Source organism: Bubalus kerabau, chromosome 17 (genome assembly GCF_029407905.1).
Source record: "Bubalus kerabau isolate K-KA32 ecotype Philippines breed swamp buffalo chromosome 17, PCC_UOA_SB_1v2, whole genome shotgun sequence".
NCBI classification, from domain to species: Eukaryota; Metazoa; Chordata; class Mammalia; order Artiodactyla; family Bovidae; genus Bubalus; species Bubalus kerabau.
Window position 1 is genome coordinate 56,145,344 of NC_073640.1, and position 25,278 is coordinate 56,170,621.

The 25,278-nt window shown below is 56.7% G+C and overlaps 1 protein-coding gene across 5 annotated transcripts; it reads left to right on the forward strand.

Moving 5' to 3' along the window:
• The first annotated feature begins 35 nt into the window (after positions 1-35).
• On the forward strand, positions 36-25,126 carry CLASRP (CLK4 associating serine/arginine rich protein). Of its 5 annotated transcripts, none has more exons than XM_055551884.1 (21): positions 53-437; positions 1,159-1,286; positions 8,291-8,388; positions 8,914-9,015; positions 9,178-9,257; positions 11,348-11,432; positions 12,461-12,609; positions 13,412-13,508; positions 14,469-14,547; positions 14,632-14,705; positions 15,516-15,557; positions 18,678-18,893; positions 19,006-19,293; positions 20,584-20,835; positions 21,132-21,171; positions 21,470-21,530; positions 21,723-21,781; positions 21,856-21,902; positions 23,450-23,532; positions 24,698-24,722; positions 24,989-25,126. In XM_055551884.1, the coding sequence occupies exons 2-21, from the start codon at positions 1,188-1,190 to the stop codon at positions 25,029-25,031; spliced, it is 2,019 nt and encodes a 672-aa protein (XP_055407859.1). In that variant the 5' UTR covers positions 53-437; positions 1,159-1,187; the 3' UTR covers positions 25,032-25,126. The 5 variants fall into 5 exon arrangements, 4 of the variants coding, with proteins under 4 accessions (XP_055407859.1, XP_055407858.1, XP_055407861.1 ...); XM_055551883.1 differs by having other exon boundaries at positions 53-385; XM_055551885.1 differs by having other exon boundaries at positions 117-169.
• The last annotated feature ends 152 nt before the right edge of the window (positions 25,127-25,278 follow it).

Here is a 25,278-nt window from a genome sequence, read left to right on the forward strand (position 1 = left end):
GGGTTTCCTCATGCCCCGCCCTTCCGCTCACTCTCTAGTCCAACCTAGTTCCCGCCTCTCGAGTAGGCGGAAGTGCCTCTGCCGCTCCCCGCCCCGTCCCTCAGCCTCCCACTTCCGCTTCCGGAGCGGGTCGCGCGCGAGCGCAGCGGTGGGAGGCGGCGGCGAGCCGGTGAGTGCGGGCAGCGGGTGACCTGGTGCCCGCGGGCGGACGTCAGCCCAGCTTCGCCCTTGCCTCGGCTTCTCCGCGGTCTACTGTGAGACTCCGGTCGGCCCGGGCCCCGAGGGCCGCCCGCCCCGCACCCCTTCGGCCTGCCGTGGCTCAGGCCGCGCCCTACCTCCGCCGTCGGCCAGAACTCGCCGCGTCGGACCCTGCCGCTTGCCACAGGTCCCGCCCCCTTGTCAGAAAAACTTAGAGGGATCCCTCAGGCCCAGACCAGGTGCTCGAGCCCGGTCCTGCAGGCTTGCCCCCAAACGCAGCCCACCCCCTCCTGTCAGCTCGCTCCGCCTCCCTCAGCCTCTGTACCCTCCCCCCGCCCCCAATTTAGATTCCTGCTTTAGACCTCTGCAGCGCTTCTTTTCTTCCGGCGCTGCCTCCTGCCCCCTCCTCCCGCAAGTGTCGGGAGGACATCCACCACCATCCACGCCCTTCACCTGCCCTCGACCCCTACCTCCACACCACTACCCTTTTTCCATAAAAACTTTATCTTCGTCCACCTGCCTTCATCCCCAGACCTCTGGTACCCAGACCCACCCGCCCCCCCGGCCCACCTGTTGGGCGCCGTTTCAGCCCTTCCTCTCCCTTGAGCTCCCAACCCCAGCTGCTCATGTTCTTCCTCCAGACCTTACTTCAAACACTCCTTCCATCCTTGAACCTTTCATCCTTGATTCCTCCTCCTTCAGCACAGGGTACCACTTTCTCTGGGCTGCTCACTCCAGAATCAACGGGAGTGCGGGTGGGGGATTCAGAATGCCCAGGGTACTGGATCAGATTTGCCCGGGGTCCACCCGAGTGTATCCTGCTGCACAGCTCTGCAGCCTCACTTACCCTCCCTGAAGCTGATGCTCAGGATTAACTCTGTCAACTTACTAGGTGTCGGTGATTCTGCCCGTATTTTTTTTTTTTTAAGCCCATCTGACACCCCTTCCCTCATCCCTCAGGTTGAGGCCCCAGCCTTGGCCTCACCACAATGTGGCACGAGGCTCGGAAACATGAGCGGAAACTTCGAGGCATGATGGTCGACTACAAAAAGAGGGCAGAACGGCGCAGGGAGTACTATGAAAAGATCGTAAGTGACCTTTAATCTGGGCTGGGAGCTCTGTGAGAGGGCGGAGCCCTGGTTATCCTGGTACCACCAGGCTTGGAAATAGGCTAAGAGGGGATACCCGTTTTCTCAAGAGAATGTCCATTTTTTTGAGCGTAATCATGTGCTATGCTGTGCTGAGCTGAGTCTCTCAGCCCCATCTGACTCGTTTCCACCTTTGTGGACTGTAGCCCCCCAGGCTCCTCTGTCCATGGGGATTCTCCAGGGAAGAATACTGGAGTGGGTCGCCTCCTCTCCTCCAGAACATAATCACTGGGGGCGGGGGCGAAACCGAGATATTTTGTTTACTGTCTCCCCCTGTGCTGTCTGGTGTGGACTCAGAGTACAGAACTGGTGTTGGCAGGAAGGAGGGAAGGCTTTGTAGCACTCCAGACATAAGATTGGCCACCTCCGGAATGCTGTCGGTCTTGGTTATTATTCCTCAGTGTTCACAGCGCCCAGAGGAGCTCAGCCCTTCTTAAGGTTTGACTTGACACCCGGAAGGAGTACCGTCAGTATTCACCTAGTGAATTCTGGCCATTTCTCCCCTGTTAGATGCTTCAGTTGCTTTTGGAGAGAACAGCACACTCCATCTTGTGACCTAAAAGGCCCTTGTGATCTGGCCTCTGGGCTTCATCCTGGGATAGCTCCATTGGCCTTTTTTTGCATCTCTGCCGCCGCTGGGTATTGAGCCTGTAATGCCTCCTCTCAGTTATTTAACTGTCACTTGTTCTTGAGACCCCAGCTTGAAATGGCTTTGGCACACTAGGTTCTGATCTTCTGTGAGATGGTATTTATATAGACGTTTTCATTTGTTACTGCATCACTGCCGCAGGCTCCTCCCTGGTGTTCTGGCTTCCAGTCCTGCCGCCTCTAATCCACCCTCCTCAGAGAGGCCAGAGACGTCTTTTTTTTTTTTTTTAAATAAGGGATGGAATTATTGTTATTTTTTAAAAAATATTTATTTGGGTGCACTGGGTCTTAGTTGCGGCATGAGAGATCTAGTTCCCTGACCAGAGATTGAACCTGGGCTCCCTGCATTGGGAGTGTGGAGTTTTAATTGCTGGACCACTAAGGAAGTCCCCAGAGAGGTCTTTCTAAAGCACAAAGCTGACTCTGTCCCTCTCTTACTCAACTTCTCTGTGACTCCTTAGTGCCAGGCTCCTCATGACAGCCTTTAAGAGCATCCATGGCCTGGCTTTTACCACCTCCTCCAGACTCATGTTACTCTGCTTTCTGCCTTATTCCTTTGCTCATGTCATCTGGCCTCCCTACTATCTGGGGCTACTTTTTCTAGCAAAAAAAGGTGTATAAAGAGCTACCAGTTTACCTCCCCAAATTGTATAGTTCTCTTTAGCCATAGGGGCTTTGTGTGAGCTTTTCCTCTACTGGGTTAGCTCCTGCTCATCTCTCGGATCTCAGTCCTCAGGGAAGTCTTCCCTCATCCTTTGTACTCAATCACTGTCCCCTATAAATGCTGTCATAGCTTCTTGTTTTTCCCCTTTGTGGAATTTAACACACATTTTCAGCTCTGTGAGACTGGGGACTAGGTTTATTTGGGTCATGGTACTCCTTTCCACGCTTGAGCCCAACGTGGTTTAAAAGACTAGATGAATAAAACAATAATAATAGCAGTTGCCATTTTAATTGACCCTTCTCAGGCTCCAGGCTCTGTGAGGAGAACATTAGATGTATGATTGCTTTGAGTCTCCACAATCACCCATGAAACAGAGGCTGCTATTATCCTAGGAGAGGCATCTCGGAGAGCCCGTCTCCAGTGGTGTTGGAATAACTATGACGGGACCACAAGGGCAGGGCCTGGGCCTATGTTGGTTATAGTTGAGGCCCTAGCAGCGGACGGGGAATGCTGTCAGCGGTCAGGGCTGAGTAACTGCCGCTTATTAAGGGTTCGGGCGCGCCAGACCCCGCGCCTACTACTCGGTACATTGTTTCTGGTCCTTTCAGCAGGCCTGGGAGATGGGTGTTGACCCCTGTGTTAAAGCTTTGCTGATAACAGTAGTTAATGCTGTTGAGCATTTGTGTGTTAAGTACTGCGCTGAGCGCTTGACACGCGTCTCTGTTTCATCATATCTTCACTGAAGACAGATGTTTATTTCCTTTTTACATAAAAGCCCAGAGGTGGCCAGTCCTGCTCAGGGAACTGTTACTCAGCCATGAGTGGCTTCTCTTGCCAGTGTTTTCTTAAGGTCTAAGAGGGCTGCTCAAGCTCTAGCCATCATGTCTTTATATTCCATTCAGCAGGGAGGGAGAAGAGGCCAATGGGCTCATGTCAGTTGTTAAGAAAGTTTCTAAATGTTTGCACGTAATACAGCCACTTGTATCCCCGTGGCCAGAAAGTAGCCCCTGGTCACATACAGCTGCCAGGAAGGCTGAGAGGCATGCGCTGTATGCTGGGGGGCCTTGTGCCAGTTATGTTAGAAGTCTCATTTCTGTGGAGGAAGGGGCAGTGGATGTTGGTTGCCAACTAATGGGCTGTCACAAATGATGGGGATAGGGCACCTCCCTCCCAAGGTATCAGAGTGTTGGGTGAGATTGGGCACAGAGACTCCAGAGGGCCGACCTGCCCAGGCTAACTTGCTCAGTAAATGCCAGCTCTTCTTGGTGCTGAGGTTATTATTACCAAGTACAGTTGGAATCGCATCCAGGTGGATGGATGGAGTGGAGGAAAGAAGGTCGGAGCGGGGTCACTCAAAAGGCTTGGGAGTTCAGGCTCTCGCCGTGTGAGCCGGAGAGCTCGCTGAGCCGTGTTTTCCCCCTTGGGACAGTGGTGACGACCAGCCCCTCTCACTGGGTGACAGGGAAGAGCTTCAAGAATAGAACAGTGTCTGTGGGGTGTGTTGTGGTGCAGGCCTGTACAAGCAGCTACTGTCCCCGAACATGAACGTGATCAGCATTCAGATCAGAGCCACCGAACTGTGGACGGTGACGGCTTTGAGGAGAGGATGGGGCTGTCATGTGGGTCTCTCATCTTATTCTCCGCCCGAGAGAGGCAGCTGAGGCCAGTGTTGAAGAAGCAGAGGTCAGCTGTGGCAGACTAGGCCGGTGTGTCCAGTCCATACAGCTGATTTCTCTTCTGATGTGTCCTTGGTGCCTGCTCTAGCTCCCTTCCTGTCCCTGGTTCCGTCATTGTTTTGTCCCTGTTGACTTTCTTCTAATCAGTGATTTGGGTAAAGAAACAGAATTCCATGTTGATGTGAAAGTGGAAAATAAAACAGATCTCAGCTCTGGCATCTCCTCCAGGAGGCCCCAGGCTGATCCCAGCAGGCTGAGCGATACAACCCCTGGCTTCCCCATCCCAGCACTGTTCACTCTAGGTCGTCACTGTGGGGCCCGGGTCTGTCACCCACAGTGAACTGTGAGCCGTGGGGACAAGGCTGACTGTCTCAGTCACAGCTGTGGCCCTAGCACAAGACCTCGCTCAGAGTGGGTGCCTGCTTCACAGTTGAATGAGTGAGAGAAAGACCATGAACTTGTCTGACCCTCTTCGATCCTGGAGATATAATGGTCCAGTGGTTAAAAATAGATTTTGGCTCTTGAAGACGGATTTGTACATGTTTGTTTGGAGTTTGTTTCACCATAGCCAAGGTGTGGAAACAACTTAAATGTCCAGCAGCTGATGAATGGGCAAAGAAAAGTGGTCTGTGCATGCAGTGGGATGTTACTGAGTCGCAGAAAGAAAGGGGATTCTGTCACAGGCTACAGCAAAGAGGCACCTGGAGGACTCTGTCCAGTGAAATAAGCCAGTCACAAACAGACAAACCCTGCGAGATTACGTGTGTATGAGGTATTTGAAGCAGTCAGGCCCTTCGAAACAGAAAATGATGGTAGTCAGGAGTTGGGGGAGGGGAAGGGGAGGAGTAGTTCAGCAGGTGTGGAGTTCCGGTTTTGTAGACGAAGGTCTAGAGACCGGTGCACAGCGAGGTGCAGATCGTTAATGCTGCTGTACTGTGCATTTAAAAATGGTCAGGTTAGTGGATTTTACGTTGTATGCCTGTTACCATGAACCAAATAATTATTTTAGAAAAAAAGTGGATTTTGGAGTCAGGCCTATTTGAGCTCAGATCCTGGTTCTGTTTGTGACTGGTGTGATCTGGAGCGAGTGAGCCTCCCCACTCTGAGCTCCAGTTTCCTCATCTGGGACATGGGGTAGGAGTAGCACCTTCCTCCCACGGTTGAGAAGTTTGAGGTGTACGTAACGCACCTGGCTTTTAGCATGTGTGGTTCAGGGACTTTTCCTGAAGCTCACAACAGAGCCAGGCCACGGACCCAAAGTCTTAACTCCCCGCCCAGTGCTTTTTTGTTTCCCTGGTGCTGGTACAGTGAATTCTTGGTACAGGCCAAAGTCCATCCTGCAAACAGTCCCACGTGTGTCTTGGGTGTGGGAGCCGAGCATTTGGCCTGGAGCGGTCTCTGAACCCCAGGTCTTAGACCTGCCCCGGGGCGGTCACGAGGCCTGAGATGAGGGCCTGAGGGAGGCAGGTGAGGTGCGGGAAGAGGCGCTGGGTCGCAGCAGCGCCACCCTGTGGACGTGGGTGGAGCCCACCCTCAGCTCGCCTAGCGCGCACAGGACAGGGAGCAGCCTGGTGGTAGCTGTGGTCATTGGTGAGTGTCCTTCTCAACTCCTGCTGATGGGGCTGGGGTGGGAGCTCAAGGCCGAAAGAGGAAGTGCAGGCTCTCGAGAGCTTGAGGCTGATGGTTTTCTCAGTCTTGGGCTCAGGCTCCTCATCTGTGAGTGAGGCCGCATTCTGTTTGCTTTGGTCAGTGTTCCCAGGCCCTGCCCTGGGCGCTCGGAATACAAGACGGGTCCTGCCCGGCTGGGAGTTCCATTCTAGTTGGTGGGTGGTGACAGGTGATAGGTGATGGGCGGTGCTCTGAAGAGAGTAGGGTAGGGTAAGGAGCTAGGGTCAAGTCAGGGGCTGGGGTGGCTGTTTAGATAGACTTGACGAGGAAGGCGGCTGGAAGGGGATCGGAAATAAGTGAGGAGACAGACTTGCAAGAGCAGGGCTGTTCTGTGCGGTGTGGGGCGGGGCAGGGCGGGGCTGGGGAGCCCATGGCGAGCATCAGAGAGGGCCAGGCAGGAGCGGGCCAGGCTCTGCGCAGGGGGCCAGGGCCTAATACGTTTTAATGCTGCCTCAGGCTGCTCTGTGGAAAAGGAGCTGCAGGGGGCAAGGGTGGTAGCGAGGAGCCGAGCTGGGGAGAGGAGGCTGCTGAGTGGTCAGGGACGGTGGCGGGGCAGGGGGCTCGGGATGGGGGGTGGTTGGAGTCTGGGGAGGGGAGCTTGGTCAGGGTTAGTGGGGAGCACTAGTGCCCTGGCTCGTGGCTCTGATGCGGCAGGGGCTGGAGCTCAGCCAGGGCCCGGCACTGGTGGCGGGTGCTGTTGCTGCCGCCGCCAGATTTTAGGCTTTCCTGCTGCAGTTACGGTCACTTGGGGTTGTAACCCCCACAGGAGAGCTCAGGCCAGAGGTGAGAAGTGAATGGAAGGTAGCAGCAGCTGGTGAGGTGGTGGGAGGGGCTCTGGAAAAAACAGTGACTCGGGGGCCAGTCTCCTCCATCTTGGTGCCCTTTTAAAAAAATATAGCTTTATTGAGATATAATTCACATACTCAGGCCTTTCTTGGTCCAGTGGTTAAGACTCCACGCTCCCACTGGTTCTATCCCTGCTCAGGGAACTAAGATCCTTTGTGCCTTGAGGCATGGCCAAAAAAAGAAGAAAAGGGGAAGAACATTTTTTAAATCCACATACTGTACAGTTCAGTGGTTTTCAGTATCTTCCCAACCCAGGTATTGAACCCAGATCTCCCACATTGCAGGCAGATTCTTTACCAGTTGAGCCACCAGGGAAGCCCAAGAATACTGGAGTCGGTAGCCTGTCCCTTCTCCAGAGGATCTTCCTGACCCAGGAATCGAACCGGGGTTTCCTGTATTGCAGGCGGATTCTTTACCAGCTGAGCTACCAGGGAAGCCCTCAGGATATTCACAGGATTGTGCAACCATCTTCACAGTCTAATTTTAGAAACTCTTTGTGACCTCCAAAAGAAGCCCCATGCCCCTTAGCAGTTAGTTCCCCCCTCCCCACACCCTGGGTAACTGCTGTCTACTTTCTGTCTCTATGGATTCACCTGCTCTGGACCTTTCACATGAATGGAACCGTAGGCTACGTGGCCCTTTGTGACTGACTCCTTCACTTAGTGTCACGTTTGCAGGGCCCATCAGGTTTTAGCATGGGTCGGCATTCCATTGCTTTTTACTGCTGAGTAATATTACACTGTCCGGCTGTGCATGTTTTGTTTCTCTGTCGTGCACTGATGGACATTTGACTTGTTTCCACTCTTCGGCTGTTGTGCCCAGTGCCACTGTTGGTGTACAGGTATTTCAGTGTCTGTTCTTAGCTGTTTCGGGTGTGGAGTGGAGTTGCTGGGTCATGTGGCAGTTCTTTGTCTGACTTTCTGAAGAGCCTGATTTCTCCGTACTCCTGTCAGTTTCTTGCTGTTGCCTGTCCTTTCAGTTTTAGCCATCCTAGGCAGTGTGAGGTGGCGTCTTGTGGTTCTGATTGCTGTTTCTCTGACGAATAGTGACATTGATCGTCTTTTCATGAGTTTATGCAGTTGTGATGTCTTCGAGGCTACTCCTGGCCAACGTGCTTGCACCTGGCTTTGAGTGAGTGGCCCTGGGGTGGGTGTGGGGTGAAGAGTTGGGCACTGATATTTTAGGGAGGTCAGTCTCGGTACTGGCTCTGTAGAAGACTGAGCCAGAGCTCAGAGCCTCCTGGGGCTACCTTGAGAGGAAACTTATCCCCAGAGGTTAGGTGGCCCTGTTAGTGCCGCCCGCACGCCCCGGCAGGTTCTTCTACCTCAGAAGTACGGCCTGCTTGGTGTAGAGGTGAAGCTGCTGCTAAGCTTGGTTGTGTGGGCAGTGGCAGGGCTCAGGGCTCAGTTGGGTGGTGGCCTTCATCTTGTCCATCCCCGCAGAAGAAGGACCCGGCCCAGTTCCTGCAGGTGCATGGTCGAGCTTGCAAGGTGCACCTGGATTCTGCAGTCGCCCTGGCCGCGGAGAGCCCCGTTAACATGTAAGACCGGGCTTGAGGGTGACATCTGTGGCTGGGGGTTAGGGGTCCAAAGGGACCTGGTGTATGGACAGACCTGTGGTGCCTCAGACAGGAAAGGCTTGGCCTGAGTGGGAGGTGGTCACTAGTTAAGGCAAGACGGCAGGGTTTGGGATGAAGACCCTGTGGTGTAGTGGTTGGAGCACCTAGAGGGGACGAGCAGGGCCACGGCCAGAGGCCCAGGTGAAGCAGAGAGTTGGTTGCTAGAGGGCGTGTTTTGGGGTGTTAGCAAGTGGCCCATGGGACCTTGTTCAAGGTCCCACTCATGCTTGGTTCTGCAAACTAGGGCCCCGATTTCCTCAGGGCCCTGAATGTAGATTCAGGGTGCGTTGTGACATAAGGAACAGGAGGTGGGGGCTGAGAGTGGGACTGGCATGGGCATCAGAGGGGCTGAGGGCCAGGCTTCCAAGCACAAGGTGGCAGGGGGCAGGTGCTCTGTGTCCAGGGCACTGGGACCCTAGGTGCCTTGCTCCCCTGTTCCCACTTCAGGATGCCCTGGCAGGGGGACACTAACAACATGATTGACCGCTTTGACGTCCGCGCTCACCTGGACCACATCCCCGACTACACGCCCCCGCTGCTCACTACCATGTAAGCCGCTTCCCCTGGGGTTGCCGGCCAGTCCCTCCTGGGAGGGAAGGAGGTGTGCATGTGGGGGAGCCCCCGCCCGCTGGAGGCCGCCCCCTCCTTCCCCTTCCTGCCGGCTTGGGTTGGGAGCTCCCTGTGATCTCAAGACCTGGTCCTCCCCCACAGCTCCCCAGAACAGGAGTCGGACGAGCGGAAATGTAACTACGAGCGCTACCGAGGCCTGGTGCAGAACGACTTTGCTGGCAGTAAGTGACCTGGGGTGTGGGGAGTGGGTTGAGGGCGGGGTCCCTGTAGGCTGGAAGACGGCAACAAGACTGGGAAGAAAAGTTATCCCAGTACTCTCTATTACAGGGCCTTGGGTGGTCCCAGCTCTGTCATGGACCTGCTCCGTTCGCATCCCTTTTCTCTCCTGGGGCCTCTGTCTCTGGAATTGGTACAGCAGATGTCTGCTGACCTAGATGGTCCTACCAGGTGGCCACTTCCACAGCCCATGCTCTCTAATTCTGTGATCTTTTTCCTAAAAAACTGGGAGAAATAGGAAGAACATATTTTTTTTGCTCCGTGTATTTTCCCCACCTGCATGGGTCAGAATGTTAGCTCAGAAGAGGAAATTTATGCTTGTTTTAAATGACTGTTTAGGCAGTTTGATAGCTTGCCAAGTGTTCATACACATTCAAGGTTCTTTTCCCAAATTGTCACCTCACAAAAGGGAAAACAAGTGTAGAGGCTATTCCCTGCTCTGGACTTGGGGAGGTTCCAACCCTGACAGAGTTTTTCGTCTCTGTTACTGCAGTACATCTGTGTGATCACCCAGCAGGGTAGGGGTGATGCCCCATTTTACAGATAAGGACATTGAGGCTCAGGGGTTGGGAGGGACACTCCAAGGAGTTGGGGTTCTCACCCTGCCCTGCAGACAGCTCTGAACTGTAGCTCACCTTCTGAGAAGGACTCAGAGCCTCTCTCCCAGATCTCCCTGTGAGATTAAGGGCCACACACTCGTCCCTCAGCCTGGCTGGTCTCGTTTCCTGGAGAAGGGTGATGGTGGAGGTTTCTGTCTCTCAGGGTGATGTGAGGGTTCGCGTGAGGGATGCTTAGGGCCCCTGCATGGAGCCTGGCATAGTCCACCCTCGCTGTGGGTTCACTGTCCCCATATTTCTTTGTTTCTGAAATAGATGTTTAGCATTTTTAAAAGCAGAGATTTTCAAATTCTGGCTATCAATGAAGCCTTCACATCAGGGGAGTGTAGCGTCACGGACGCGGTGGTGGTTTTTGCCTTCACCCAAGGCCACATAGATGCTTGATGATGGAGCCAGGGTTTCCTTTAGTTCTGCCTGATTCCATCTCTTCATCCATCCATTCATTCATACAATTCCTGAGCACCTGTAGTGTGTCAGGCATTCTTCTGGGAGGAGGAGTCTAGTGTGGGAGCCACGTAATCACGAAAGTGGGTGCTCATTACAAGCTGAGGCACTGTTTCGACAGATGGTATACTGTTCTCGGAGGTGCTTGACTGAGGCTGGATCAGTGGAGGGTGGCGTGGGGTGGGGCAGGAGCTCCCCAGTGAGGGGAGGGGGGCTCCCGACTCTGTCCGGGCCATAAGGACAGCTGTGAGGGGACGGGAGGAGGGTGGCCTGGGGGACAGGGAAGGCCAGTCTGGCTGGAGCTCACGTGAGACAGCTCATGGGACTGCCTAAGCCTAAAGCCGATGGCCGTGCTGTGTCACCTTGGGGCTCGCCCAGACCCCCAACGTCGCTTTATAGATAGAAAAGCTGAGGCCCTCTGAGGGAAGGGGATGTGTCCAGGGTCCCACTGGAGCTGGGCATATGTCTTACTGCGCACGGACCAGGGGGCTCCGGTACATTGCTGAGCTCCTCAAGTTGGGTGTTACAGCTGAGAGAGAGCCCAGATGAGCTTAATTTAAACTGGGGCCCAGAGGCCCAGAGTGGCGGCCCCGTGGGGCCCAGGTGACTGACCCAGCTCCCGGGATAGGCTGTCATTCTGCGGGTCCAGTCAGAGGCCTCTGCGACAGTGCTAGCAGCAGCAGTGCCCGGGCGCTCCCTCGGCCAGTGCTCGTCCATGTTACAGGGAAGGGAACCAAGGCACAGAGTGGCTGAGTCCTCGCCCAGGGCTGCATGGCGAGTCAGCGGGGCAGCCAGGGCCCTCCTGCAGCTGCTGTGTCATCACCGTGCATGCTGTGATTATCTGGGAATCCATGAGCCTGCCGCCAGCCGTGCTGGGTTCACACCTGCCCAAGCCCCACTGCATTCTTGAGTCTCCCCTGAATTCCCAGTGTCCCCAGCCCCCTCTGATCCACGTGCCTCTTGCCCCACCCCAGTCTCCGAGGAGCAGTGCCTGTACCAGATCTACATCGACGAGCTGTACGGAGGCCTCCAGAGACCCAGTGAGGATGAGAAGAAGAAGTGAGTCGGGGTCCGGGGCAGCGGGGGCTGTGGGAGGCAGGAGGACTGTGTGCCCTACAGGGCTCCGTCCACCTGGTGTTCCCTAGAGCCGGGCCTGGTGGCTGGCGCCCAGTAGGTACTCGCTTCATCAGTGTTGCAAGGAGCAGGCAGCGCCGGAGGGGACGGGTTTGCTGACAAAGCTCTCCATGGCGTTTTCCACCCTTGGGTTGGGAGGAGGTGCAGTTAGGAGGGCAGGAGCTGGACTGGGCCAGGGCCTGGGTTTGAGTCCTGCCCTCTGAGCCTCAGCGCCCCCTGCTTGGATGCCCCAGGACTGCAGGAGATGGAGCTGGGGAAGTGCTTGTCCCCTGCCAGGCAGTAAGCGTGTGGCCCACAGCAGCTGATGTCACTCTGCAGAGGGCTTCTCTGGGGTGTGTGCCCTGAGGAATGGCTCATCCCTCTGCCAGCCTGGCTGGCCCCTCCAGTGCTTTGCAGTCCCGGAGCCGCCTCCTTACCCCCTGCTCCCAAGCCGTCCCCACCGTGGTCCTCACGGAGGTGACTGAGCGTCTCAGTGACTCACCCTTATTCACAGCCACCTGTTTTGGACAAGGCTGGCATAGGGATGGCGTCAGGGCGTGTCAGCTGAGTTCAGCAGCACACATGCCCTAGGCCCCTGCTCCATCCTGGACCAAGGTGGGCTGCGTTGTTACCCAAGAGAACTCGGGCCGGCCGTTGCAGGACACGTAGTCGGGGGTGGCAGTGGAGAGACCCAGTGTGAGTGGGGCCGGGAGCTGAGGACGGCCGCCACCCCCAGGCGAGGACTTCTGAAGGGTGGTGCGCTGGAGCTGTAGGAAGAGGGAAGGGCTGGTGGCAGGTGGGCACAGAGCGTTCTGGGCCGAGGGACTGTTCGAGGGCACCAGGCTGCCTTGGCTCTCAGGAGGGCAGTGTGCGGGCAGCGGTGTGTGGGCCCTGGAGGCTTGGCTGGGTTGCATCTGGCCTGGGGCCCGCCTCTCCTCCCAGCGCGGCCCTGACTCTCGGCTCCCCCGTGCCAGGCTGGCAGAGAAGAAGGCATCCATCGGCTACACCTACGAGGACAGCACAGTGGCCGAGGTGGAGAAGGTGACAGAGAAGCCGGAGGAGGAGGAGTCCCCGGCCGAGGAGGAGAGCAACTCGGATGAAGATGAGGTCATCCCCGACATCGGTGGGGTCCCCTCTCTGCCCTCCCCATCCACAGTCCCTGGGCAGCGTTTTCATGTCTCGCCCCTCCCCCTGTGTGGGGCGCCCCGTGCTTACGAGCCTGCCTCTCCTGCCCCCCACCTCCCGCTGTCCTTCCGTCTCACTTGTGTCCTGCTGGTCCAGCCTCCCTCGCTGTTTCTCTCTCCTTCCTTGTTTCTAGGACTCTGCTCCTCTGACACTGTCCCCACTTGGGTTCTGGCTCTGTTCTCCTCTTCTGACTTCAGCCTCTTGGTCTCTCCCTGCCCTTCTCTTTCTCTCTTCTGGAAAACACGTGTTTCTCCAGTTAGAGAGCTGGCCTCAGCCCCCACCCCACTGCCCACTGCCAGCTGAATGCCCATTGATCAGACCAGCCACCCATTTCTCCCCTCGCCTCATCCAGCTCTCTCTCAGCCCGTCCACTGTTTGTTCAGAAGTGTGTAAAGCCCACTTGCCACTCAGCCATCAAGCATCCCACTCCCGAATACCTGAGACCTGCACCCCTGCCTCCACCCACCTAGATCTTCAGCTGTTCTCGTTCACGTCCCCGTGTACATCACTCCCTCCCCATCACATCTCCCCCCACCCTCACCCGCTGTTGATGGTGCTTGCTCCTGGCCGAGCCCTGTGCCAGCCTGGGGATACCAGGACGTGCTGACTCGTGTCCACACCCCCACCCACCCACAGAGGCCTGAGGTCTGGTGGGCACCCCCGCCCCCATGTCCTGGGGCGCTGCCCCTTCCCTTCCTCTTGCTCGGCTTTGGCCCCTGACAGCCTTTCTCTTGGTGCAGACGTGGAGGTAGATGTGGACGAACTGAACCAGGAACAGGTGGCAGATCTCAACAAACAGGCCACGACCTATGGCATGGCCGATGGAGACTTCGTCAGGTGAGGCCTGTGGGCAGACACCACTCCCCACCCTGTGGACCTGGCATCTCTGCTGTTACCCCTCTTCTGAGCACTGGTGTCCCTGACTCTGCACCAGGGACATTACATGCACAGGCTCCTGAGCTCGTGGAGGAGGGGTGGGGGTTGTACGGGGTGGTCCTTGGGGTCAGCTTCAGCGGTGTTGAGACAGAGGCCGCCCCCGGCTGTGTGACCTGAGGCCTTCTGAGCCCTGGGCGCTTCGGGGGTTTCTGGGCCTGTTGGACAGCGCCCTCTAGTGGAGTGGCTCCTCTCCCTGCATTCACTGGCAGTTGCTGGTTGGACCTCTGCCCTGTGCCTCACCTGGGTGGGTCACAGAGACTGGTCCCAGGTAACAGGGTACTGAGTCCTGAGTACTCCCACGTCTGAACACAGCCTGAGCGTCTGAGCATCCTCACTCAGGAGCACCCAGCGTCCTCACCACGGCCAGAGTCTCACCTCTCTGGTCCTTTCCCCACACACTCCACCCCTGCCCGAGGCCCCACTTGACCCGGGGCCACTCAGGTGCTGTGGGCTCTGCCTGCACCTGCACAGCTTACTCCCCAGGGGTCTCATCAGCTGTCGCTCTCTGAGGGGCTTCCCCAGCCCCCCTGTTAAAAACTGCAGCCTCTACCAGGCCCCTGGACTTCTCTCCCGCTTCTGTGATTTCCTTTCATATCAGGTTTTTCACCATTTAACAAGTCATGTGTTACGTGACTTTGGTCATTGTCTGTCTTCTCTCCAGAACGTTAGTCCATGGGAGTGGGGAGTTTTGTTTTCAGTAATCCTTGATGCCTGAGATAGCACCTGGCGTGCAATTGGTGCTCAGTAATAGTACTGAATGGATGTGAGACCCACCAGGATGGCTTGGGGTCCTTCGCCTCCTGCAGTGACTGCCTATAATCTGACCTCATTCCTCCTGGTGGCCCTCTTCCCCCTCCGCAGGATGCTCCGGAAAGACAAGGAGGAGGCGGAGGCCATCAAACATGCCAAGGCCCTTGAGGAGGAGAAGGCCATGTACTCGGTGAGGGCTGGGCCCGAGTGGCAGGGCAGGTGTGTGCTTCGTGGAAGGCACAGCCTCACCAGCCTCATCCCCACCCTGCTCCAGGGCCGTCGCTCCCGGCGCCAGAGGAGGGAGTTCCGGGAGAAGCGGCTGAGGGGCCGCAAGATCAGCCCCCCCAGGTAGGTGGGGTTCTGCCCTGTGCCCCTGCCCTGCCAGCATCAGTCTTTCAAGACTCTGGGGGAGGAGCCAAGGCTCAGGAAAGTCTGGGGGGCAAGCTTGTGGACTGTGGGCAGAGTTGTCCTAATAGAGCGAACAGGGAAGGTCTGGGATAGGTGTGGCCACGAGGGACGTGTGGACACCCGTCCTGCCAGCCATCCCCCCTCTCCCTGCTGGATTTGGAACCCATGTCACATTGCCTGGCTGTGAGCAGAGTCAAGGGGGCCCCATTGCTTCTGTTGTGGGCCGCCTCCTCCCTGTTAGAGTTTGGGTAGGTGACTTTCTCTTCTTGAGCTGCAGTTTTCTCTTTGGGAAAGGGGCACCATCACCTTCCAGGACAGGGGCTACACCAGTGCCCACAGTGAGGTCTCGGGCAGGTTTGGATGAGGCAGCTGGTGTGCAGAGAGCCCAGCCTGGGGCTCGGGCAAACCCATGTTTCTGCCACGTCTCCTCTGTTCAAGGGGAGTCACAGGGTTGCTGTGAGGCTTAAGGGACCTGCAGTGGGCTCAGGGTTGGATGCGTGGTCTGGAAAATGTTCAGTCACGAGCTGTGGTGATTCTTGCCATCGTACTGAAGAAGTGCAGGGCTGCGGTTCAGGCTCTGGGCAGGTGTGAGGGGACAGGAGGGATGAAGGCAGGGCCCGTAACCTGGCCGGCAGCCTCCTTGTCACTGTCCAGGGCGTGGCCTGGGGCACCCAGGTCAGGGGTTGGCCTTAATTCCATGCGTACTGACCCCACCCCTCCCACCCCCATCCCATCTGGTTCTCTCTACAGCTACGCCCGCCGAGACAGCCCCACCTATGACCCCTATAAGCGGTGAGTTCCCAGGGCCCAGCACCCTCCTGATGGAGGGCGGGGTGGGGTGGGGCCTGTGTGCTGTAGGCTGCCCTCCTGAGATCACAGACTGGGGAATGTGTTCTGCTTTTTTCTGATTTAAACATAACGGAGTTTTGTGTTAAAAGTGACCAAACATGGCAGAAAGGTGGGACTCAGATGTCAGGTGTCTTTAATCTGAACTGCCAGAAATAACCAGTGAGAAATAACAGGTACAGAAATGCCTGGTCGCACACATGTGTCTCCTGTTGTGGGAGTGGTTGGTCAGAGGCCTTGAGGGTGGACAGGTCTCAGTCTGACCCATTCCCTTTGTTGGATGGGGTGAGAGGGACCCTTGGGGCTCCTGGGAGGACAGATGAGATAAGGCAGGTACACCTTTTGAGAAAAGGTCTGGCTCAGGTTGGTGCTCAACTGTGGGTGCCGTGAGGGAGATTACATACTTACTTTAACAAAATTGAGATTATTTCACACTTAATGCTTTCAAAGTTGCTTTACACCTGACTTGACATCTTTTGCCAAGAGAATGCACTGCTCATAGCAAACACCCTCTTCCAGCAACACAAGAGAAGACTCTACACGTGGACATCACCAGATGGTCAATATCAGAATCAGATTGATTATATTCTTTGCAGCCAGAGATGGAAAAGCTCTATACAGTCAGCAAAAACAAGACCGGGAGCTGACTGTGGCTCGGATCATGAACTCCTTATTGCCAAATTCAGACTTAAATTGAAGAAAGTAGGGAAAACCACTAGACCATTCAGGTATGACCTAATGATTATATAGTGAAAGTGAGAAATAGATTCAAGGGATTAGATCTGATAGATAGAGTGCCTGAAGAACTACGAACGAAGGTTCATGACATTATACAGGAGGCAGGGATCAAGATCATCCCCCAAAAAAAGAAATGCAAAAAGGCAAAATGGTTGTCTGAGGAGGCCTTACAAATAGCTGTGAAAAGAAGAGAAGCAAAAGGCAAAGGAGAAAAGGAAAGATATTCCCATTTGAATGCAGAGTTCCAAAGAATAGCAAGGAGAGATAAGAAAGCCTTCCTCAGTGATCAATACAAAGAAATAGAGGAAAACAATAGAATGGGAAAGACTAGAGATCTCTTCAAGAAAATTAGAGATACCAAGGGATCGTGTCATGCAAAGATGGGCTTGATAAAGGACAGAAATGGATCTAACAGAAGCAGAAGATATTCAGAAAAGGTGGCAGGAATACATAAACGAACTGTACAAAAAAGATCTTCACGACCTGGATAATCACGATGGTGTGATCACTCACCTAGAGCCAGACATCCTGGAGTGCAAAATCAAGTGGGCCTTAGGAAGCATCACTGTGAACACAGCTAGTGGAGGTGATGGAATTCCAGTTGAGCTATTTCAAATCCTGAAAGATGATGCTGTGAAAGTGCTGCACTCAATATGCCAGCAAATTTGGAAAACTCAGCAGTGGCCACAGGACTGGAAAAGGTCAGTTTTCATTCCAATCCCAAAGAAAGGCAATGCCAAAGAATGCTCAAGCTACCACACAATTGCACTCATCTCACATGCTAGTAAAGTAATGCTCAAAATTCTCCAAGCCAGGCTTCAACAGTACATGAACTGTGAACTTCCAGATATTCAGGATTTAGAAAAGGCAGAGGAACCAGAGATCAAATTCCCAACACCCACTGGATCATTGAAAAAGCAAGAGAGTTTCAGAAAAATATCTATTTCTGGTTTATTGACTGTGCCAAAGCCTTTGACTGTGTGGATCACAAAAAACTGTGAAAAATTCTTAAAGAGATGGAAATACCAGACCACCTGACCTGCCTCTTGAGAAATCTGTATGCAGGTCAGAAAGCAGTGGTTAGAACTGGACATGGAACAACAGACTGGTTCCAAATAGGGAAGGGAGTACGTCAAGGCTGTATATTGTCACCCTGCTTATTTAACTTATATACAGAGTACATCATGAAAAAAGCTGGGCTGGATGAAGTACAAACTGGAATCAAGATTTCTGGGAGAAATATCAATAACTGCAGATATGCAGATGACATCACATTTACGGCAGAAAGTGAAGAAGAACTAAAGAGCCTCCTGATGAAGGCGAAAGAGGAGAGTGAGAAAGTTAGCTTAAAACTCAACATTCGGAAAACTAAGATCATGACACCTGGTCCCATCACTTCATGGGAAATAGATGGGGAAACAGAGACTCTATTTTGGGGGGCTCCAAAATCATTGCAGAAGGTGAGTGCATCCATGAAATTAAAAGATGCTTGCTCTTTGGAAGAAAACTTATGACCAACCTAGACAGTATATTAAAAAGTAGAGACATTACTTTGCTAACAAAGGTCTATCTAGTCAAAGTTATGGTTTTCCAGTAGTCATGTATGGATGTGAGAGTCGGACTATAAAGAAAGCTGAGCACCGAAGAATTGATGGCTTTGAAACTGTGGTGGTGTAGAAAACTCTTGAGAGTCCCTTGGACAGCACAGAGATCCAGTCAGTCCATCCTAAAGGAAATCAGTCCTGAATATTCATTGGAAGAACTGATGCTGAAGCTGAAACTCCAGTACTGTGGCCACCTGATGTGAAGAGCTGACTCATTTAAAAAGACCCTGATGCTGGGAAAGATTGAGGGCAGGAGGAGAAGGGGATGGCAGAGGATGAGATGGTTGGATGGCATCACTGACTCAGTGGACATGAGTTTGAGTAAACTGAGTTGGTGATGGACAGGGAGGGCTGGCGTGCTGCAGTCCATGGGGTCGCGAAGAGTTGGACACGACTGAGCGATTGAACTGAGCTGACATCTGTGTGGAGGAAACCTGTTGCTGTTACAGTACAGATCTGTGCATCTGTTCTTAATAATAGTTTTCTGTCACTGCTTTTCCTGGTTGTATTGAGAAGGCCTCTTGGTCATGAATCAGATGCTTGCAGGCCTGCTGTCTTTCTGCCTGCTGGCTCTGTTGTACCTCGTGTCTGTTGTTGCTCGGGACCCTGCTCTTCTGTGACCTCTTGCTCTGTGGAGGGTGGACCTCTTTGTTCGACCTCTAGCTCTGTGGCTGGTGGACAGGCTCGAGGGGCCCGGTGTGAGCCTCTTCTCCCTGCTCTTCAGGTCGCCCTCGGAGTCCAGCTCCGAATCCCGCTCCCGTTCCCGCTCCCCGACCCCCGGCCGGGAGGAGAAGATCACGTTCATCACCAGTTTCGGGGGCAGCGATGAGGAGGCGGCTGCAGCCGCAGCTGCAGCAGCTGCATCAGGGGCTGCCACAGGGAAGCCCCCAGCGCCTCCCCAGCCTGGCGGCCCCGCACCAGGACGTAATGCCAGTGCCCGGTCTGTAACGCTCACGCTGCCCGCCCTACACCCAGGCACCGTGGGGGGGACTCGGGGCAGCGGGGGGCCGTGGCCCGGGCTGGCGCTGACCGCCCCCCGTGCCCGCCTGCAGCCGCCGCTCCTCCACCTCCTCCTCCTCCTCCTCCGCCTCGAGGACTTCCAGCTCCCGCTCCCGCTCCAGCTCCAGCTCCCGCTCCCGCCGAGGCGGGGGCTACTACCGCTCCGGCCGCCACGCCCGCTCCCGGTCCCGCTCCTGGTCGCGTTCCCGGTCCCGCTCCCGGCGCTATTCTCGCTCACGCAGCCGTGGCCGGCGGCACTCAGGTGGGGGCTCACGAGACGGACACCGCTACTCCCGCTCGCCAGCCCGGCGTGGCGGTTATGGACCCCGGCGCAGAAGCAGGTGCGTGGGGCGGGGGGCCCATCTGGGTGAGACCAGGCTCTGCGAGGGAGCCGTGGGGTTGGGGGATGGTGGTCATCCCAGATGTGGGGAGCCAGTGGGTGGGAGACTGGACTGTGCTTGTTGCAGGTGCCTCGTAGGACCAGGGTGCCCCGAGGGGAGGGCGGGGTGTGATGTAAGCGCTGCAGGTGGGGCAGGAATACCGTCCTGGGAGACAGGAGCATCCCTCCTGCCCTTTCTGGGGGAGGTCAGGGCTGCCCGTGGAGGGACAGCACGACCTACTGGGTGAGAGTGGGACTTGCAGAGCAGCTGGTCGAGTGAGGAGTCTGGCCCTGCTGCTGAGCTGTTGGGGCCTCTTCATCTGTAGAAGAAATAGAATCATAACGTCTCCTTCAATGAGTGCAAAGTTGTGACAAAGTCTACTTCAGTGCTTGGTCCAGAGCCTGGCACTTGATGAGAGCTCTTGTCGTCAGCGTTATTACCTGTGTTATTGTTGTGGGGATCTCAGTGTCAGCTGCCCACGAGGTCTGGCAGGTAAAATCGAGGCGCCCCGTGGGCCTGGTGACCTGGGGCACACTTCCCCTCTGCTGGGCTTGTAGGCCACTCAGTGGCGGGTGTGGCTTGCCCAGTTTTCTGATTTTTCCAGAGAAATTGAGTTGGATGTTTAAAGGACAGCTCTTGTTTTCTCGATATTGCTGACAAAACCTGGGACAGTCCCACCAGAGTCAGTGTGTGGTGTTGGTTTGGCGTCCAGATCATTGCCTGGAGCCTGTACCCAGGGCAATGGCAGGAGACAGGTTCGGGGTCAGAGGGGAACCTGGTCACCCTGAGGAGGGGGCCCTTGCTGAGGAGCCCCCAAGTCTTGAGCAGAGAGAGGAGGGGGCTCACATATTCCCAGACTGGATTCTGTGGGTCTGTGCCACAGGCAAGTGGGGAGGGATGAGGGGTCGTCCCCACTGGTGGCGAGACCCTAGGCCTGGCAAGGTGAGGTGGTGAGCATCCACCGGGGGTCACCAGGCAAGTCCTGCCCTCCCAGAGATCGTCTCGCAGGGAAGTGGGCACACAGGTGTCTAGTGAGACGTGAAGAGCTGTTCTAGGCCAGTGTATCTAGAGGACAGTCTCTGTTTAGAGACCAGGGAGGCCAGGGAGGATGTCTGAGGAAAGCAGCAGGAGGGACTTAGAAAGATTGCAGGGCCACGCGGAGACGCGTAGATTCAGTGCCCGGGTGGGGGCAGCATGCAAGGAGGTCCCCGGAGTCTCACAGCCTCCCTCCTGCTCTGCGGCACCCCCCAGGAGCCGCTCCCGCTCCGGGGACCGGTACCGGCGGGGCGGCCGGGGCCCCCGGCACCATAGCAGCAGCCGCAGCAGCTGGTCCCTCAGCCCATCCCGAAGCCGCAGCCTGACTCGCAGCCGCAGCCCCAGCCTGAGCCGCAGCCGCAGCCTGAGCCGCAGCCGTAGCCGCAGCCAGAGTCACTCGCCGTCACCGCCGAGGGAGAAGCTGAGCAGGCCGGCAGCGTCCCCCGCTGTGGGCGAGAAGCTGAAAAAGTGAGCGGGGCTAGGGCTGGCGGATGGAGGTGGGGGTGCGCCCCACTGTTCTGTTTCAGAAGGAACTTGGTCCTGCCCTGGGGGGGTCTGCCCTTGGCAGGGGTGGGGGTGCTGAGGAGTCCCAGCCTTGCCTTGGGTGAGGGGTCGGGGGGGACACGACCCTGCCCTGCAGGATCCAGGAGGCATGTGGTTTCCGCCTGGGGGTGTTTGGGGTACACAGCCTTTGCTGTCTGGTCCAAGGGCAGTGCTGAGGCCACGTGTGATTGGAGGTGGCAGCTGCTTTTTCTTCCTCCCAGGACCGAACCTGCCGCTGGTAAAGAGACAGGAGCTGCCAAAGTCAGTAAGAATTTGGAACTCGCCCGTCTAATTCCCGCCAGCAGCAGTGCCCGAGAGCTGGGCCCGGTGGGCCTGCAGGGGGGCCCGGGTGGGCCGGGAGATCCAGCCCCAGGGATTGAGATCGGTGCCCCGCTCCCCCCTTCCGCTGTCCACTGGGGCTCCCAGACCCTCGTGGCTGGTCTCCGCAGCCTGCCCGTTCTCCGCTCCTGCCCCCGCCAGTCCCAGGCTTTGGATGAGGTGGGTTGTGGGAGCTCCGGGATACCCACCCGCTCTCCTGCCTCTTCTCCCCCTTCCCCAGCCCAAGCTGACGCCGCAGGAGAAGCTTAAGCTGAGGATGCAGAAGGCACTCAACAGGCAATGTACGTCCTGGCCCCGCCCCTCCAGGGCTTCCCTGCTCCTCCTCCTCCCCATCCAGCTGGGGAAGGCCCTGCTCTCTCCAGACAGGAGGCCCTTGGGGAGGAGCAGGTGTGCACCCGCCCTGTGGCCGCCAGGTCCAGGGCCTCTCTGAGCTCAGCCTCCACCTCCTCAGCCCCTGTGCCCTCTCCCCACAGTCAAAGCAGATAAGAAGGCAGCGCAGGAGAAGATGATCCAGCAGGAGCATGAGCGCCAGGTATGGGGTCGGGAGGGTGCGGGGCCCACGAGGGGCGCAGCCTGGCCCCACCCTCACCGCCGCCTCTGCCGCAGGAGCGGGAAGACGAGCTGCGTGCCATGGCCCGCAAGATCCGCATGAAGTAAGACTGCCCCCAGCCTGCCTCCGGGTGGTCCTGTGTTCCCCACCACCAGCCCGACCCAGAGCTCTGACCAGGCCCACTTCTCCGAACCTTCGTGTCCTTCCTGCCTCGCAGCTCAGCCAGTCTCCAGCTGGGGTCGCCTTTCCTTCTCTCTCCCAGATACCCACCCAGTGTTCCCAAGGCTGCTCTTGGGTCCTTCCTTACTGTCCTGTGTGGAGCAGCACCCCCAAAAGCACCGTCCTCTAGCACGCCTCCTTCATAGCACTCGTCTCCCGCGGCACCCTAGCGTCCTGTCTGTGTCCTTTACTCTCTCTTGCTGGCATCCTCACTGAGAAGTTGGGTCTGGCTGCCAGGCTCCTGCTGTGTGCTCTGCCCCCAGAAGCCTGGTGCTCATAAATGCTGAGGGCTGGACACAGGCCAGCCCCGCGCTGGGAGCCAGGGCTTTGCTCCCCTCCTTTCTTCTCCTCTCCTCGCCTGACTCTTCTGCAGAGCTGAGTGGCCCAGAGCCTGGTTCAAACAGACTTAGGGTTCAATCCAAGCTCTGCTTCTCTCTGACTCTGTGGCCCTGGGGTGGGTGCTTGTCCAGACTGTGAACAGTCCTTGGTGCCAACTGCACAGGGTAACAGGAATTAGTGCCCTTAGAGCGTCAGCCTGTGTGGGGCTGGTGAGCAGAACTGGAGGCTGTAGTGCTTGGTCTTGGCAAGGAAGGGAGTCAGTCAATTGAGAGCTGTGTCACCTGTTACTTATTTTTCTTTCTACCCTGTATTTGCTGTGGGTCCTTGGAGAAGTACCTTAACCTCTGTGAGCCAGGAATCGTCATGTGAGGTAGATGTAATAAGGCAGCCGTCTCTGTGGAATCCCGCTGTAAGGCTCCTGATGTGTGGTGCCTGGCACGTGGGGAGGCTTGATGGCTGGAGCTACTGTTACTGGTTGGTGGTTTATTACACACCCATCACACGGGCGCATCAGGAAGTGGGGAGCACAGTGCGTAGGGACTCGGCGTTCTAGTCAGTCAGGCCCAGCTTCTGATCCTACCTCACCTCTGCTACCCCCTAGCTGTGGGCCTTTTTCCTGTCTGAGCCTCAGTGTGCCCATCTGTTAAATGGGGATGAACTAATTATCCCATCTCATAGGCTTGTGGGCAGGATTTAGTGTGATCAGGGCCAGGCACTACAGCACTCAGTAAATGCAGCCCTTGGGGTGGTGCTCAATAAATGCAGCCCTTGGAATAGCAAAGCAAATCCCCGTCGTTTTGACAAAGGCCAGATAAGCACTTAGCATGTAAGTCCCTTTGTTCAGAGACTGCGCCTGGAGCATGACAGGAAATGATCAAACTATCCAGGCCTCAGCAAACCTTTCGTCGGGTGGTAGACTGGGATTCAGCTGCCGGCCGGTGTCCCTCTCTGAGCTCAGTGCTCTCGTTTCCAGATGGGGAGAGGAGCAGGACCTGCCCCTTGGCTCACTTTTCCACTCGACCTGGCAGGCAACCCAGCTGGCCCTTGAGTTCAGTATTCTCACCTCTTCCCCTGCTTTGCCTCTCCCTGCAGGGAACGGGAGCGCCGAGAGAAGGAGAGAGAGGAATGGGAACGCCAGTACAGCCGGCAGAGCCGCTCGCCCTCCCCCCGCTACAGTGAGTGTGCCCCTGGTCACCCTCCCCCCCTACAGTGAGTGTTCCCCGGTGGCCCTCCCCCTCTACAGTGAGTGTGCCCCGGAGGCCCTCCCCCCCCAGTGAGTGTGCCCTGGAGGCCCTCCCCCCCTACACTGAGTGTGCCCCGGTGGCCCTCCCCCTCTACAGTGAGTGTGCCCCGGTGGCCCTCCCCCCCCTACACTGAGTGTGCCCCAGTGGCCCTCTCCCCCTACAGTGAGTGTGCCCTGGTCACCCTCCCCGTCTACAGTGAGTGTGCCCTGGTCACCCTCCCCATCTACAGTAAGTGTGCCCCTGGTCGGCCTCCCCCCTCTACAGTGAGTGTGCCCCTGGTCACCCTCCCCCTCTACAGTGAGTGTGCCCTGGTCACCCTCCCCCTCTACAGTGAGTGTGCCCCTGGTCGGCCTCCCCCCTCTACAGTGAGTGTGCCCCTGGTTGGCCTCCCCCCTCTACAGTGAGTGTGCCCCTGGTCACCCTCCCCCCCCTACAGTGAGTGTGTCCCTGGTCACCCTCCCCCTCTACAGTGAGTGTGCCCCTGGTCACCCTCCCCCTCTACAGTGAGTGTGCCCCTGGTCACCCTCCCCCCCCCTACAGTGAGTGTGCCCCTGGTCGGCCTCCCCCCTCTACAGTGAGTGTGCCCCTGGTCACCCTCCCCCCCCTACAGTGAGTGTGTCCCTGGTCACCCTCCCCCTCTACAGTGAGTGTGCCCCTGGTCACCCTCCCCCTCTACAGTGAGTGTGCCCCTGGTCACCCTCCCCCCCCCTACAGTGAGTGTGCCCCTGGTCGGCCTCCCCCCTCTACAGTGAGTGTGCCCCTGGTCGGCCTCCCCCCTCTACAGTGAGTGTGCCCCTGGTCACCCTCCCCCATCTACAGCGAGTGCCTCTCTGGTCGCTGGGTCAGGAGAGCTGGGCTGGAGGCTCTGGGACATTAAAAAGAGAAGAGATGTCAAAACTGGGTTACTGAAAACCACGGTACACCTTCCACATTAGCCTTCAATGAACTAAAACGTTTAAGCTGTACACACGACACACAGCGCTTCAGTCCCAAGGGAACCACAGGAATGGAAGAGCTTCGTAGCACCTGGGTGTGGGCCGAGGGGCAGGCAGTATCCTGCTCTTCTCACCTGCACTCCTGTCCCCCTTCTTTCCAGGTCGAGAATACAGCTCTTCTCGAAGGTAAGCAGGCAGGCCCTGTTCCCCGGGCAGTCACTGTTGTCCTCTCATGGGAGGCCCCAGCCCTGGTTCCCCCATCCTCGCCCTGGCCCTCCTCCAGTCATAGGAGCTGCCCAGGGCCTGGCCTCATGCTGCACGCAGCCAACTTCTGGGTCGCTGAAGCCCCAGTGGTCCCATGTGGGTGGGTGTGTGTGCACCTGCCCACACGGCTGGGCTCCCTGCTTCCTGCCCAAACCCTCACAGGGCCTCTCTCCCCGCTCTCTCTCCAGACGGTCAAGGTCCAGATCCCGAAGCCCCCACTACCGACATTAGGCAGAAGTGTGGGCGGGCAGAGATGAGGTGGGGGGACAAGGGCTCAAGCTGTGATGCTGCTGGTTTTATCTCTAATAAAGTCACACGTTATTTAATTCCCTTCCCCTGGTCTGTTTCATCTGTGTGGTCAGTGCAGGGCCCCCAAACCCCAGTGCCCACCAACCGAGGCCGGCTGGGGAAGGTGCTTGGTGGCTTCAGGGAACAGGCGCCAGTGTGACCTGGTGGGGAGTCCCGCCCACATCTGGGG

Bases quoted from the DNA above. Each gene is read 5' to 3' on its own strand.
- CLASRP (XM_055551884.1), top strand. From the start codon at position 1,188: ATGTGGCACGAGGCTCGGAAACATGAGCGGAAACTTCGAGGCATGATG. The intron at 1,287-8,290 runs GTAAGTGACCTT...CCATCCCCGCAG, and splicing joins GGGAGTACTATGAAAAGATC to AAGAAGGACCCGGCCCAGTT. The intron at 15,558-18,677 runs GTGAGTTCCCAG...CCTGCTCTTCAG, and splicing joins ACCTATGACCCCTATAAGCG to GTCGCCCTCGGAGTCCAGCT.